The 16,554-nt window shown below is 21.2% G+C and overlaps 1 protein-coding gene across 1 annotated transcript; it reads right to left on the reverse strand.

The window, feature by feature from the left end:
* Window positions 1–470: 470 nt before the first annotated feature.
* Window positions 471–6,686, reverse strand: LOC129609319 (uncharacterized). The gene is made up of 2 exons (XM_055521283.1): window positions 6,513–6,686; window positions 471–2,626 (listed from the first exon to the last, which is right to left on the reverse strand). Exon 2 carries the CDS (start codon window positions 2,501–2,503, stop codon window positions 1,685–1,687), a length of 819 nt encoding a protein of 272 aa, XP_055377258.1. The 5' UTR covers window positions 2,504–2,626; window positions 6,513–6,686; the 3' UTR covers window positions 471–1,684.
* Between the last annotated feature and the right edge of the window lie 9,868 nt (window positions 6,687–16,554).

The raw sequence follows: 16,554 nt of genomic DNA on the forward strand, positions 1-16,554 counted from the left end.
TTTAAGTAAGTAAGTAATTATTATTATTGGGGTTATAATAATGTCACAGTTAATTTTTAATAGAAATATTTTTCTTTAATAATCAATTTGGTTTTTATAATTTTAAAATTTTCTTTTGTTTGTTTTTAATTTATTAAGTAATAATTTTTTGTTTTTAAATAATTTTATTACAATAATTTATTATAATAATTATTTTTTGTTATAATGCACCTATACAATATTTAATTTAATATGTGTCTTTATTTTTTTCTCTTAATAAAGTTTTATAAATTGTTTTTTATATTCTTAATTTATATTAATTTTAGTTTTTTTTTTTTTTTGTATAATTTATACGATTCTCCAAACCTGGTATATTTTGATATAATTTATTTTTTTTTTTGTTTTAAATTATGTACATTTCATTTATATATATTTTAGTATAATTAAACCGGTGGTTATAGCTTAGTTAAATAATTATATTTATAATATATTTTAATATTTCTTCATAAACAATTCAATTCTTGTAAATTATATGCACTTGTTTGAAAAAAAATTATGATTATAGCAAAAAAAAATAATTATGATTATTAATTTTTAAAATTCCAATTTATTATAAAATTAAAAAATTTTTGTTATTAAGTAATAATGATTTAGAAAATAATTTTAGTTGTTTATTAAAACTCTTAAAATTTTTTGTTTTAATATTATTAATAATTTATTTTCAAATATGTTTTCAAGTGATTTACAAAATTTTTTTAAGAAAATTATTCAAATTTTCATTAATTTTAATTTAATATTTATCTTTAATTTGAAATTACTTCTATTTCTGTTTTTTTTCGACCAATATTCCGATATTCGGATATTTCAGTGCTTTGCAAAATTTCTTTCAGTTTTTTGCTTTGAATTCAAATTCTAAATTATTTTTAGCTTTTATTCTCCTTTTATGCACCTTTTAATTTGTTGCAATTCGACAGTAATAATTACTTTGTCGCTCAAATAATACTTGTTGAATGATTCTTCAAATTCAATGCTTGAATTCAATCTCAATTGTAATCTCCTTCGATTACAATTAAATTCTCATCTCAAAAGATGTCCAAAAAAATCAAGTATATATATATATACATATATATAAGAAATGAAAAAATTTATATCAAATTATTTTTAATATTAATTTATTATTCCTTTTAATCTTCCTTATTTTAAATATAATTGTATATATTTTCTTTTATGTGATAAATTGCTATCTGTATAAAATTTTCTTAAATTTTCTTTTAATTTTAATGCTTAGTAGTCAATCTGTATACCACCACATTATAATATTTCTAATATTGTATTTATAATGATTTAAATTCTTCTTCAATATTATTATACAATTATATGATATTTGCATTATAATTTCTTTAATATTTGCAGCTTTCAATATTTTATAATAATAATGATAATACAATTTGTCGTAATTTAGTATTATTGTATTTATTGTTGTTGTATCTGTTGTTTTTATTAATTTCTTTTGTTTTGATTGTTCCTTTATTATTTCGCCTTGTATTTGTTTTATTTCAGTTGTTATTTCAGTTGTTTTTCTATCTTCATTTATATGAATTTCTTTTTCAAAAAATTGAATATTATTTTCAAATAATTTTAATTGATCATTTATTTTTAATATTATTTTTTCATAAAATAATATTATATTTTTATTGAATTTATGTCAGTCTCCTGGATCTGGTTTAACCATTGATATACCAACACGCCATCCAATAACAGTTGGTAATATTTTTAATTTATTAACTTTCATAATAATTGCGTTATAAATTTGATATGAAATTTTATGAAAATTTAATTTAATTAAAAAATCTATTGTTGATAATGTATTAAAAATTTCTTTACGTTTTTGTATACGTTTTATATAATTATCAAGTAATAATTTACCAATTATTATAAATATTATAATTAAAATAATTGTAAATAATTCAATAATAAATAATAATATTGTTGAAATAATTGTTGAAATTTTTGTTGTTGATATTAATGATGCTGTTGCTGTTGGTATTACTGTTTGTGCTGTTGTTGTTGTTGTTGAATTAATTATAATAGATTTTATTAAAAATTTATTAATAATTATTTGTAATAAAAATATTATAGCTGTATAAAAAAATACGGCTGCTGCTACCGCCGAAGCAATATAACAGCGCCGATTTTTAACATCATTTTTTTTATTAAATTTCGTTTTATCAATTAATTTTTTTATTTTGTCTTTTAAATTTAAATTATTTGCTGATTTAAATAGATTTTTTAGAAATTTTTTAATTGAATTATTATTTTTATTTTTTTTTGAATTTTTTATATTTCTAATATTATTTTGTTCTTTATATAAATTTTGTATATTTTGTTTTATTTCAATTGTAGAATTTATTTCACTTTTATAGTATTTTTTAGGTGGTAAATTTCGAAAGAATTTATTACAATATTTTTCAATATAAAATGTTGATTTATTTAATAATTTTTCACTATTTTTTTCTGAAAACATTACGTGTTTCAAATAATTTAATATAAATGAATTTTTGTTGTTTTCAATGTTCTTTTTTTTAGACTTTTGAACTTTTTAGAATTTTTCTTTTAATTGCTTTTTGTAAATATAATTGTCATTTATCTAGATAATTATACAATATTTGTGAAAAAAATTATTAATTATTTGGTTTTTGTTGAGTATATGAATTTTTAATTTCATGTCGATTACTTGTAACATTTCAAAAGTATTTATTATTTAATTATAATTTTTTCGACTGTATACAGTTTTTTTTCGATTGGTAACAAACGGTTCGAAAGAAAGACCTAAACAAAATTTAGTATGTTCGACTCAAATATTTGATTTGTATGGAACGCTTTATCGAATTCATATTTATCCATCACATTTCTATTAAAAGATAAGAAATCAAAAATTTTTTAAATTGGAATTTCATTGATTTGAACAAGAATTTTATTTTCTCTTCATTTAATATAAATAATATTAAAGATTATTATATGAATTTATCTTGACGCTATGCAAGAATATACTGAACTTTCAATGATACTATTGTGTTTATTTAAGATAGATTAGTTAGTATATTACGTCAAATTTTAATTGTATGGAAATTAGTCTGTGTAATTTCCGCCAATGATTCCGTGCGCAGTTTAAAATGAAATTGTGATAATTATGTACTTTTTGCGTTTTTTTTTTTTTGTTTTAAAAGACCGCGTTCTTTTACATTTATCGAATATTCATTCGAATTTTGAAAATTTGTGTAAATATTTTATAAAAGAATTACGTGAATGAATTAAACATTATTATCAGGCAACACTTTTCAATTGCTCTTAATCAAAAGAGAAAAATATTGACTTGCCAATTATATTATTTTATAATATATTATATAACTGTAAACTTGGTTGTGAAAAATATTTACAAAAAATAAAAAACCAGTGTTTGATATGTCCTTCAAATAAAAATTACATTTACACATTGAAGCCCGTGAAAAATTATTCATTATACAATTTTGTCTTTATTTTTAAAATCAGCATGTTAAAAAAAAATTAATATTATGAAATATTTTTCGAATCTCTCAAAAAAATCTTAAAATTTAAGCCTCTCAATGTTAAGTTTAGATCTTATACTTTAAATCTCTAAATTAAATTCGTTTTCCGCCATTTTTTTATTCAAACTTAAAAAAAACAGTTTTATTTTCTTTAATTTAAAAATTAATTTAAATACGAAATCTTTTATTGATTTTAATGCTATTTCTTCAAAATCTGTGATCTAAAATAATTATATAAAGTCTCCAAAGAACAACAAAAAGGATTTAATCAAAAAGAAATGCCAATAATCTATTAAATGTTGTCACTACTATTTTAATTTATGTTGTGTACCCACACTATTAATATTTTCACACATATGTATATACATATATATACATACTCAATGTTCGTACACATTTATAACATATTAACGGCATTTATTAATCTAATTATATCTTTGTTTATTGTACTTTTGTTGGACACACATAATTGAAAAATAAAGAGAAAAACACTTAAATTATCTTTTGATTTTTTTTTATTTGAGTGTGTGCCCTCTGCTGATGACACTTCAAATCTCTTTGGTATTTAAAAAAGAAAACTTAAGTTTAAGTATTCGAATTTTTCTTTTTTCTTTTTTAGTACAGTAAAGATGCAAAATCAATTTATAGTGTTGAATGAAATCCAAAATACGAATGCTCATCTAGTTATTCTACAACTGCTAATTTTTAAGAAAATTCAATGTTTGTGTTTTTAGCACTTTTCCAAAAGATTTTTGAAAAAAAGTGCTTATTAGTTTCACTCTGTCCGTCCGTCCGTCTGTCCGTGTGTCTGTTTACAAAACTTCTACACCGTTGAAGATAGAAAGCTGAAATTTTGTATGTACATAGATCTTTACTAGAAACTTATTTCCATAGAACAAAATTTTTACCTATCTCCCCCCCTCTAGAAGTTATACCCCCCCAAAACCCTAAAAACGGCCTTTTTTAACTATTTGTTGCAATGAAACCATAAGCATTTTTGAAATTTTGCAAACGCAGAAAGACAACGGCTTGCTTCCTCTAGCACGGTATACTATAGCTAAACTTTAGAAAAACAAAATGGCCGTTCAAATTTACCGTTATCTAAAGTCTTTTTTTTCCAAATTTTTGATTTCGTTTTTCTTCTAGACCCCAGCCTGTAGAAGCTTGAAATTTTAGGACCTTTTAGACATTACCAAATAGTTCATTTCGTTAGAAGAAAATTTTTTTCCATCTCCGCCCCCTCTCAAGTTATCGCCCCTTGAAATTTGTAAAATTTGAATTTTTGGCACCCTATATTTCCGAAACCGCAAGCTTTTTCAAATGTCTATAAACGCTAAAGGTTAACGGTAAATTCCATGACATTAAAAAATATAATTATTTTTCTTAACTCACACATTTAAACCTTAAAATCGAGCATTATGTTAACCCCTCTTTATATTAATTTTTGCTTTATTTCAAAGACTGCATAAATCGTTCATCCTAAATATATGCAATCCTAGAAATAGTTGTGTAAATTAATGAAAATAATTTTAATAGTGTGAAAGGTATACATAGACTGTATTTAAAAACAGAATTTTCACTTGTCGAAGGGAAAAGTGCTACAATACAAACCATTGGTTTGACCCAACTTTATTAAATGAAAGGTTAATAAACAAAAAAATGTGCTTATTGAAATGACTTTTTTGGTTCCAGTAGTTCAATACCAATTCCTCTAGAGCAATAAGATTCTAATGAAAATGTATTTTCGGAAGAAATTTATTTTTTAGAAGAAAAAGTTTTAATCCCTCAAATCCTTTAAAATTCAATTTTGACAACTTATCGTCCGAAAACCGTAAGCAATTTCCAAATTTAACTAACAAAAAAAAGTCGAATTTCGTTTTTATGAATAATTTTACAATAAGTATGAAATGAAAGAGTCTAATTTTTGATAACTAATTTTTCCGATACTCTGAGTTCTTTAATAAATATTTTTCTACAAAAAAATATATATAACTGTTTATCTTAACCGTCATGATGAGTTGCCTAATAATTGACAATTAAGTGATGATCGCTTTCGACAGATTAACAGAATTGAGCACAATGCGATTTTTTCGAGTGCCATTTGTTAAATTTTTTTTTTTGAGTTACAGTGGCTAAAAAGTATCATTCTCTTGAATTAATAGCTAGCACCTATATAAAAATTTTATAGTATGTGTGACGACACTTCAAAAAAACGTTAAAGAAATTACTGTCCGTCTCTCAAAATCGGCGAACAAGGAAATATATTTACCACCTGTTTTCATTTATTTTTTTTTCGCCCTAAAAGTATGCAATGGAAGAAAATATAGCATGTATGTATTATGATTTTAAGAGAATAAAGTAAATAGAAGATGTTTTTGGGACAAAAAAAGAACAGTTCACTTGTTTAAAATAAATGTGCTACTTTATAAACTTATTGATTCAATTCGAATTAACTTGAATTTGCAAACTTTTGTAAAATAGCACTAAAAATATGTATGTAATTATGACAAAATCAGAGTGTTGTTCGTATCTTACACAAACGTACACAATTAGTTCAAATGTTATAAAATATTCAATTTATTTAAATTATTTATTTAATTATTTATTTTCTTTTTCTTTCTTGTAGGCTTTCGAAATCAGATCTTATCATTTTTGAAATGACACTTGGATTCATTCAATTATGAAGTTTCGAATGAGCCAAAGCGAATGAAGTCGCTCTTTTTCTACAGATGCGGATTTTTTATCCCAAAACCTAATTAAAAAAAAATGGCTTTATATACACAGAGTGACGTTTTAAAATATCATGTAGAGAACGTGTGGAGCTGCCGTTTTCCTCATTGAATTGGAAAAGTTCGGTTTTATTGAAGATTTTGAAAAAAAAAAAAAATTAAACCTTCTTAAATTCTAAAATAAAACTTTTGAAATGTTATAAGATTTCCAAGTATAATTTTTGTATCTCATGTTTACCAGTTTTATATTAGAGTTGCCGCTTCCTTCTTTATAATACTCAATTTTCACTTTCAAAAATCAATTGTAAAGTCATAAAAAATTTGAAAATAAAATTATAACATGCGAGATAATTTTAATTGTTATTAAAAAAAACAGTTTATAAGTACACAGTCAAAAATTATTGGTGAAAAAAAAAATTGAATACACTCAAAAAAAAATTTAAGTAAAAAAGAAAATTTTTTCCTTTTCTCTATTTTTGTTTTTTGAACAGTCACAATTTATAATGTTTTATTTGTATTATAATTTAATGTATACTTTTTATATTAATTAATTTAAATTAATAATTGTAAAATAATTAACTTTAACTTAGAACATCTAAATGCTGATATATTATACATAATAAATAATTGTTTCAATAATAAATTCATTTTTATAGTATTTTTAGTTTTTTCGTTAAAATAAAACATTCGCACAAATTTAAAATAATTATTTTAACTTGTATATATATACAATTGCAATAATTTAATAATTAAGTAACAAAATTAATAAAATTTTCTTTTAAGTATAATATAACTGAAATGCACACTTTTTGTTTTAACAATAATTCTTTCACGTTTTTATTATTTTAAAAGCAAGATAATAAGAATGAATTATTAAAATATTTGTTGTTTTAATTTTTATTATGAATAAATTATTTTAAATTAGTTAAATAAATAAATTAATTAATAATAAAAAAAATTTGGTTTTCTTTTAAATACCAAAAATTAACATTATTAAGTTAAAAAAATTTTTTTAGAAACTTTTGGTTTTTTAAGTAAATGTTTGCTTCTTGTTTTTTCACAATTTTATTTTAATTAAAATTTTCTTTAATTATTTATTTAAATTGATATTTTTAACATTGTTATTAAAATTAAATTTTATTAGAAACAATAGTGTTTTTCATTTGTTTTAACAAAAAAATAGCAAGATTACTGTTAGAAAAGGTTTTTGGAAAATGTTCTACTCAGTTAATTAAATTAATTTGATTTATTTTAAATACTTAAGGAATTGAATACCGAACACAAAGTCAAAAAAAAAAACTGATAACTTTTTGGAATTTTCCAAATCTTTGTTTTATATTTATATTCGGAATGTTTAAGTTCAACTTGTTTGTTTTTTTTTATTACTTGTTTCCAAAACTTTCCTTTGTATTAGCTTTATTTTTTACGTTCACTAAAAAAAAAACAGTAGTATGTGAATTATTTTTTATTCTAAAAAAATTTTCTCTTTAATTTTTAATTTCTTAGAAAATTATTTAAAATGAAAGTAGAAAGCAAAAAGAAAATGAGATCACAAGTCCTTTTTATTTTTTTTACTCTGATTTTTTTTTAGATTTTTTTTTTTTTTTTTTTTTCTTCAAACTTCTTCAATTATTTTTTTTGTTTGTTCCTTTAAATTCCTTTTTCATTGAAACCACAAAATAGAAAACAAAAAATAAAATAATTTGTAAATTAAAAAAAGCTCTTTTAATATTTCTTTTTTCTCTGTGTGATGAATACACACATATGCATTGAGTATATACTCGTATGTATACATACTAGTGTATAAAACGTAACAATGAATATACCTACATATAATATGAATTTATACCTACATATAATATGAATTTATGAACTTATATACTTAACTATATAGAGTGTGCATTTGTATTTATTTCTGAACGTATGTTTGCGTTACGGTATACTTAATAATAATTTCAGTATAAATTTTAAATTTTTTTAAGATACGTTTAGATAGTGATTAAAAGCTGCTTTTGTAATATTAAGCGAATCTAACTTTACTTTAAAAACAAAATTTAAGAGAATTGAAAAAAAATCGAAAATAGTTATACATATAATACGCGTTTGGATAAGTAAAACTGATATAAATTGCATACCACTTGGCGCACTCGTTTAATAAATTATTCGGTAGAAGGTCAAGGCGTCCAGTGCTGCTGTTATGAACACATACTGATGTGATATTAGTTTTTATTACTAATTTTATTATTTTACTGTTTGTCATTTTTCAGTTTTACTGTTTGTAAAAGACGGTGCGGTGCGGTGCATCCGTCTTGTACCGTCCGTCATTCAAATAAAGACATAATATTTTGAGAGTATATGTACATGTTAAATTTTTAGAGTACATACTTTAAAATACTTTTTAAAGTACATGTTGAAAATAGTAATAGTAAAATATTTTTGAAAAAAAAAAATTTTTTTTTGAATCCGAAACTTAAATAATTTAGTCTTTCAAATTTAATTTAAATTAATTTTCTTAGAAGTTTATTTAATTTTTTTTTTTATGTTTAAAAATAATCGAATTTAAAAATTGAAAATTCGAAATCACTGAATTTAAATTCATTCTGAATATGTTTAATTTTTATAAAATATTTTATTATTAACAGTTAACAATATAAATCGTGCTTCTGCATAATGAATGTATAATATTTATGGGTATGTAGTAGTACAGGTAAAATAATTATACAATAAAAATTATATGAAAATAATTACAAAAAATAAACAGAATATATAATTATTTTGTTGACTATATATACATACATATATATATAAGAAGAAATTATAAAAAAAAAATATTGATGCGAATAGCACATGATCAACTGCTAAATTTTTCAAATAGTTACCAAATAGTTTAAGAAAGTGAACAATTTTGATTGTTGTTAATAAATTTATTTTTAAATTCAAATTAGTTAAAATTTTATAAAAAATTTTCAAGAAAATCTACTAATTATTATCTTAGATATTGTCAAAAATTTAACATGAGCATTTAGTTTACGAAGCAACCAACCTATTTCAGAAACTCATCAATTCATTCAAATCACATTTAAAATTGAAATACAAATTTTTATTAGAATTGATTAAGACGAAAATGATATGCAGGTGCGCATAAACTAACAATTATCGCGCATTAGTAAAAATTTTTTTTTTATTTTTACGTTCTTCTAGTGTACAAAAAGTTTATTATTTCCGTTTAAAACTCATCATATTAAATTTTGGATATAATTACAACATTAAATATAACTCTCTTAATAAATGCAATTAACCGAATTTCACTAATTAATTATACAACATTAATTCAATACATTATTAATTCAGTTTAAAATTAATTAAAATTAATCACTTAAACTAATTGTAAAAATAATTTAATTTTACAATTACAAATATACGAGTACATATGTATGGGGCATAGTTATTAATAATTTTTAGGGGATTTTTTTGTTAACTGGATTAAAATTTATTTAATTACATTTCACATGAACTTTTACCGTAACATATGCACACAAATACTCTTACTCTTATATATAAAATCAAAATCTGTATAAATTTTGTACACTCATATTATTTTAAGTGTAAGTATATTTTTTTTTTTATTCAGTGCAATATTTTTCTATTTTTTCTTCAAAATTTACTTTACAAATTTTTAATATTTTCAATATTAAAATTATTAATTTTCATTATTAATAATTATTATTTAAAATTTAGTATAGTGAAAGAAAATTCCGAGAAATAAAAATTAAGAAAAATAGAACGAGATTTTCATTTTCATTTTAACAAATTCTTAAATTTTTCTAAAAAAATTTTTGAATTCAAATTAAATATTATAGTTGTAAAAATTCTGCTATTATTTAATTTAAAATTTGTTTCAAATTCCTACAATTACAATAAATACAAATTAATATTCATTACAAATTATTGGATTGAAAAAAAAAAAAAATTATGTGTGTACACTGTTTTAATATTTTTTTTTTATTAATTAACAAGAAATTTCATATTTACTCCATATTTTTTCTGAAATTTTTTAAAGAATTTTTGCAATATTTTAATTTTTTAACAAAATTTTAAACAACTTTTTAATATTTTACAAATATTATATACATATTTTATAAATTTATTTTTTTCAAGAAAATTCAGCAAAACAAATATTTTTTTAATCGCTAGTGTCTTTAGTTAAGGATTCTCAATAAAATACTGAAAAAACTGAAATCGTATCTATTTTTTATACTCTCCCAAATGATTGTGTTTTTGTTAAAAAAAAATTTTTTTTGTATTTACATACAAAAATTTGTAAATATGCATATATATATATATCAATGAATATAATATACATATGTATGTATGTATAAGTATGTATATATACTTGGATATTTTGTATATATCAGTTATAATGATGATGACAGTATAGATATTTTAATAGAAAAAAAATATTAAGAAGCTTTTGTTTCCTCGAAAACTTTTTTATATTTTATGAGTTCATAATATATAAAAGTAACTGTATATATAAATGTTTAAACTGTTATTATTGCTAAGTATATAATGTATATGTGTATGTAATATAAAATAATAAGCATTTATTTCCCTACAATACATAAATATATTTTGTTTTTGATTCTCTTTCTGTTTTTTTTTTTCTTATAATATACCATAAACTTAATCAGTATGGTATACCCCTGCACATACATACAAACATATACATTATTTATACATATAGATCAGTGTTGTCAGATACTATATTCCTTGAAAATTCTCGAAAAAAAATAATTACAAATATAAAACTTGTTCAGTTTATTAGGTTTTATTTACAAAATATTTCATATTTTCCTTGATTGTGATTGATAAAACCTCATTTGAGCAGTTCTTAACAGATTGCATTGTTTATAATATGTATATACATAAGTTCCAGTAAATTTATCTATATTTACGGGATTTATGAATGTTTAATTCTAACTTAAAATTTTAATATCAAAAATGTTCGATAAATTCAAACTACCAAATCTACAATCTTTGATACAAAAGAGGCTAGTTAGTTCCTGCATATGTGGAATGATGCAAAAAGAAAAATACTTTTCTGTCAGAACTTCATAAATAGCCAGAACTTCAGGTGGTACATCTGAATTATAGAAAATCCCATATCTTAATAAAAATATTTTTGTTTTTACTTAAAATTTTTAATAAAATTGGTATCTTATACTTATAAATCCTATACTAAAAATACTTAAATAAGAATAAAACTGTAAATTTTCACTTTCTGGGACACAATTTTGCTAAAAAGTTTCTTAACTAGTCTCTTTAACAAACTGAATTTAAATATTCAATTTAAAAAAAAAAAAAATTTAATTGATTATTTCTTTAGACGAAGTTGAATTGTAGCAAAGGATTTTTTCTTTGAACTAAAGCTAACACACTAAAAATGTTTATTAAGACGGCAATTCGGTTTATTCTCTCAAAAAATGTTTTTTTTCTTTAGCATGTTGTTCAAAATGCGACAGAAAGAGAAATTGAGAGAGTTCCAAATTTTAAAGCAGTAGATATTTTGCTGTTTCTGTAAACCAAAAAATTTTTTCAATAAAAAATCAAAATAATTAATTTCAACGATTTGAGGAATTTCAAAATAAAATTTTCCCACTATTTTGATCAATTTGATTTTCTTATCTTCTCCTTTTACACTATAAAATTTCTATAGATATATGAGAAGGAAAATTTTTCACGATATATGACAACACTGATACACATACATACACATAATTTATATTTTATATAATTATATTCAAACGTTTACATACCAATTCCTTTTTAACATATAACATATACTATATAAAAACTTATATACTTAAATTGTAAATAAAATAATTGCTTAAATATTGCAACACAAACATTTTGTATATATAAGGACAATATTGGAGAAAAAAAAAAATGGAGTAATTAAAATTAAATATATTTGTAGTTGTAGTTCATTGGTAGTAGGACAATATTAAAATCATTAATGTTTTTTTTTTATTTTTTACTTATTTTACTTTTGGGTGCGAAAAAATCTTTATGTGTCTATTTAAAATTTATTTACTACACGAGTTATTTATTTGCCTTATTTATGTTCTTTATTTATACATATATATATATATAAATAGGTACACCTACAATAAATAATTAAACAGTTAAAAAATGATTGTTTTTCCTATATCCTCTTTATTATAATTCTTTTATATATTTTGACAAGAGGAGTTCATTATTTTATGTTATTATGGTGGTGATGAATTCATTTGTGTCGGCAAAATATTTTGTTATTTATTTCGTAATTTCATTTTTATACGAGTAGAATTTAATTTCATATTATCGCTTGTATTTTATTTATTTATTTATTACTTTTTATATATTGTTATTTTTCATTTCCTACAACTTTTTCCTATTAGAACGTACGTGTTAAGTATGTACATGTTATGTATGTAATATAAAATATAATTGGAATTTTCATATAAGTACCCACACAGTAGAATTTACTCTTATATTTTTTTTTTATATTATTCATTAAAATTTTTATGTTTTCTTATTGAAAGAAAATAAAAATTGTATTATTAAAATATTTATTAACATAATACTCGTATTAAACAATTTCGAGACATTAATTGAATTCAAATGTTATCACTATTATAAAAAAATAAATGTAATATGATTTGGGAGTAAGGTGAAAAATCTTATCATCAGCTTTTAAAAAGGGAAAATAAATTTTATATAGGAATTGAATATACTTGGCCTAATAAAATATAAAAATTAAGAAATACGATATTATAGTAAAAAGAATAAGAGAATAATAAAAATTATTTAATATAATAAAATAGAGATAAGTACATTGCACATATTATTGATTTGAAATTAGATTCGGAAAGTGAGTAACATATATTTGTATAATGTAATTTTCGAGTGAGAAGAATTATTCACTTCTATTTTTGAAATTGAGACGTTCAGTCGATAGTTTGAGAAAAAATGCAAAAATCCAATTAAAAAAATTCGCCTTAATGAGCTTAGAGAAATCTTATTGGAAATGTGAAACATCTATTAGAAAATACCGAGAACTCTGATTTGAACCAAATGCGGGTAAATTAAACTGTTTACGAGAAAAACTCTCCAGCTTGCAAGAACTTTAAATTGATTAATATTTTCACGGATCAAGTCATGATACTTTCAAAGTATAATCATGTATATATGAATTTTGTCAAATGAAATTTTTTGTAGTTGTTGAAATAGCGTCACTTACACTATAATAATTGATCGAAATATCTAGACAATTTTTAAATCTGTAAACATTTTTATATTGCAATCAGTTTGTAAAAAATTACAAATTCCATTCGATCATATAGCGGCATGTATGCGCGTTTGAAAAATTTTTTTTGTAAGTAATTAATATTTTACATTTAATAAATTTCTTTACATACTTTTAAAATAAATATTTAAATACTGCAATAAATTTGATCTTGTGGCTATTTAATCAACAATTTTGTTTTATTTTCTCATATTCAATAATTGCTCCCCACTACCTCTTCTTTATTAACATTTTCGCGCCTAAAATAAATTTGATTTCAACATCAGAGAAAATGAAAAAATTTTTACTTTTAAAGAAATTTACAATTTTTGTGAAATTTTTTTTTTAATTTTAATTAAAAAGCTTAACACAATAAAAATATTTATTTTTTGATTTCCTTTTATTTTAATAACTTTAATAAAATGCATTTAAAAATTTTTTTTTTAATAAATAAAATTGGATTTTAATTTTTTTTTTGTTAATAATAATGGGTGACTTTTTAAGTGTTAAGTTTTTAAATTTAAAAATGTTAATGTAAATTTTACTCGCAACAAAATTTTATTAAATGTTGACATTCGACAAATCAAATTTTTAGTTAATTTTTCTTGCAAAAAATGACCGTAATATCAACGAGTACACAATAATATTGTTTTTCAAACTGCAATTAATACAAAATAAGCCCTTTTCAAAAGCACAGTATATTGCGATATATAGTAAAAACTTCGCCATATTCATATTCGAAAACTAATATTATTAATCAAGTTTGTTTATAAACATTTCTTAATTATTATCAGAACTTTAGTGAAATTATGAGTAGTGCCGTTTGATCATACGGAAATGTTTTGCTTTAATGCAGTTATCAAAAATATATTACATATTCATCACGTATTACAAAAATCACCCATTATTTTATTTCTTAGTGATTCTAATATCATAGGATTTTTCTCAGTGATTTTTCATTTTTTGAATAGATAAGAGTACAATAAAAATTTTTCATATTGATTGACCTTCATATGAAATTACAAAATAAAATCTCTTTTAAGTTCTCCCTCTATATATGAAAAATTCGTGAATTCGATCGACTTGAGGAAGTTTTACTGCAAAAACAAAATTTTATACAAAAAATGCACGCACACATCCACACACAGCTAATAAATATACCTATTTCAATAAATATGTCCGTATGTATGTATATAAGTGTGGAATTTTCTTATGGTATTGTTCTTATTTATTTTTTTTTTTCATTTAAAATAAAAATTGCTATTGATTTTTTTTTGTTTGTTTGTTTTTTGAATTTTACCTTTCTTTTTTTGTCTTTTTCATTCAAATTTTATTCTTTTTTTCATTTTTTATATTTTCTTTTCATAATAAAAAAAAAAGCTCTTTTATTGTTATTTTTTCATCTTCTTTCATTATTTTTCTCATTTTTTTCAGTTTTCTTCGTTTTACAATTTCTTTTAAATATTTTCTTTTATTTTCAATTCAATTTTTCTTTTCTTTTCATTTCTCTGTTTTTTGTTTTTGCTTTCTTGATTTCTTTGCAGGTTATTTTGTTGTGTCTTGTGTGCGATTATATTTTTTTTTCTCTTTTCAAAATCCGGTAACCATTATCAAGAGATTATTATTTCATATATATTAAAAGGTAAAATATAAAATATGTGAGTGTATAGGTGTGTAAATATAAAAAGAAAATATAAAGATAAATGATATTAAAAAGGATATTTTTCCTTCCAAAGGATGTTGTTGGTGTGATAAAATCAAATTCAGTTTAAAAACAAAAAAAAAGGAAAAAAATTTTTCTTTTCTTTTGTTTTTTACATCTTTAATTTCTATTTATTATTTTGTATTTTATGTTTATTTTTTATTTATTCCCTTTAACAGTTGAATTTCTTAATAAAGTTTTCATTTAAAGATCAGTTTTTTTTCTTTTGTTTTTGTATAAATGTTTGTGTACCTAGCCTAGACAATAACAAAAACAATGGTTTAAACCTTTTTTTATTTTTTTTATTTTTGTTTTGTTTCCTTGTGACTTTTTGACTTTTTAATGTGTAGAGGTCTTATTTGAATTCAGATATACATATATATATATATATATATATATATATTTCTTTTTTCAAATTAAAGGTGCATAATGCAAATGCATAACAAAAGTATATTGATAAAAATATGTTATATAAAATTCAGGTGTATCGTGCAAGTGATTATTTTAGTTCTTTTAAAGTTTTCTTAAATTCAGTGTTGAATTTTTTTTTAATCAATTGGAAATTATGAAATTATTGAATATATAATTCGGGAAAATGAAATTTTTTTTTCAAATTATTTTGTTTCACATTAATTTAATTTGAAATTTTTAATGTTATCGGGAATCTTATAATTCACCAATTTCAATTTTAAACAGCTTTTACAGAAGAAAACACACTGTCATACGAAATGCAGTAGCAAAATTTTTATTTTTTATGACATAAAAGAATTTTAAAAATACTCTCTTCGAGTCTAATATTAATATATGAAAAATTAAAATGCTTATGACAAATCTCAAACTTCAAGTGATAACTGAGGTGTTTTTTTGATTGCATGATTGATACTATAAAATGAATGTCGTGGTTTGAAATTTGACATATTTTTATGTGATTTATCGTGTTATATCAAATAGTTTTTGAGAATTTGAAAACTAATCAATTAATTAACATGAAATTTGTCGAAAAAAAACTGCTCATATAAACTCATACAAAATCGTGTAAAGTTTCGATAAAAAATGAAAAAAATTAAAACTCAAAACAAAATCTGAATGGAATATTGAATAAGTACGATAAAAATATCATATTTTTACAATAAATAAATATTATAATCTTATCATATTAATTTGTGGGATGTGATTTTAGCAATTCCTTTGATTAAAAAGCATTTTTACGTAAGGCCAAGATAGAGACTAAAAAAATTTTTATATTATTGG

Source organism: Condylostylus longicornis, unplaced genomic scaffold, assembly GCF_029603195.1.
Source record: "Condylostylus longicornis isolate FDR11 unplaced genomic scaffold, ASM2960319v2 ptg000038l, whole genome shotgun sequence".
Classification (NCBI taxonomy): domain Eukaryota; kingdom Metazoa; phylum Arthropoda; class Insecta; order Diptera; family Dolichopodidae; genus Condylostylus; species Condylostylus longicornis.

Coding starts and splice junctions, on each gene's coding strand:
- LOC129609319 (XM_055521283.1), bottom strand. CDS start 2,503: ATGTTTTCAGAAAAAAATAGTGAAAAATTATTAAATAAATCAACATTT.